At 65.1% G+C, this 987-nt stretch overlaps 1 protein-coding gene across 1 annotated transcript in view; it reads right to left on the bottom strand.

Moving 5' to 3' along the window:
* KLF13 (KLF transcription factor 13) overlaps positions 1 to 282 on the bottom strand; it is a 28,291-nt gene extending 28,009 nt beyond the window's left edge. Inside the window, exon 1 of the mRNA XM_027767794.1 lies at positions 137 to 282. Coding sequence (XP_027623595.1) covers positions 137 to 282 — 146 coding nt within the window. The remainder of the gene's footprint in view (positions 1 to 136) is intronic.
* Between the last annotated feature and the right edge of the window lie 705 nt (positions 283 to 987).

Below are 987 nucleotides of genomic sequence, written 5' to 3'. Positions count from 1 at the left end.
GTTTCACCGACCCCGGGGCCCCTCCCCTCCCCGCCCCAGGCCCGCTGCCAACTTTTCTAGACTGCGGCTCTCCCACCGCGGTCAGGAGGCTTCAAAAGCCGCCAGCTGCGAGGACCCGCCCCTGCGCCCCACCCACCCGCTGTCTGGGCCCCCGAAGGAAATGTCCCGCTGCGTCCTGCCGGCCTCCCCAGCGCTCCCGACTCCCGCGAGGCCCCCTGCTGCGCTTGGGCCTGACTGCCACGGGCGTGGGGGGCTTCCTACCAGGAGCTTAGCAAACCCCATCCCCACCCCTGACATGGGGAGCAGGCTCTGCAGCCCCAGTGTTCTCACCGAAGCCTCTTGGGGCCTAGATGGAAAACAAACGCCCTGGAGGGAACCGAGGGGGCCTTGGGCAGCCTTTCTGGCGTGCGTGCCCTGCAGACAGCCAACTTGGATGGGCACACGGCTCCTGTCCTGGCAGCATAGTGACAGCGTTCCTCTGTCCCAGTCACTCCACCATTACAGAAGGAACCAGTTCACCTGCCCTCCCTCCTCCAGGGCAGAGTCTGCTCCTGGGTCCCTGCTGGGTCCCTGCTCCTCCAGTGCTGCCACAGCCTTGGCAAAACCCTGACTGGCCTCCCAGGGCTGTCGGCCACGCTCTGTGTGTGCTGTTTGCAAAGCGTTGCCCCTCGGCTGGCTGCTGGTAACCCCTGTCCAGCATCTGGTGGTTACTGGAGGTGGCACAGGCTGGCAGCCTTGGCCCCAAGCCCACTTGGAAGTATGTTCCAGAATTCCGAGGTGGTTTTCCCAGAGGTCTCACCACAGCGGTGGGCCCTGCTGCCCTGCCGTGTGGGAGTCCCCAGAGAAGCTGCTGGTCCCGGTGGGCAACTCCTTCAGGAGCAGGACCAAGCCGGATCAGCTGGTGCGGCGGGGCGGGTTCTGGGTGAAGGGGGAACAGGTAGCCTAAGTCCACTGTGGTTTCCTTCTGGAGTCTCCAACACATGCAGG

Source organism: Tupaia chinensis, unplaced genomic scaffold (assembly GCF_000334495.1).
Source record: "Tupaia chinensis unplaced genomic scaffold, TupChi_1.0 Scaffold144682_1, whole genome shotgun sequence".
Taxonomy (NCBI): domain Eukaryota; kingdom Metazoa; phylum Chordata; class Mammalia; order Scandentia; family Tupaiidae; genus Tupaia; species Tupaia belangeri.
This window is presented reverse-complemented; position numbering and strand designations above follow the sequence as displayed.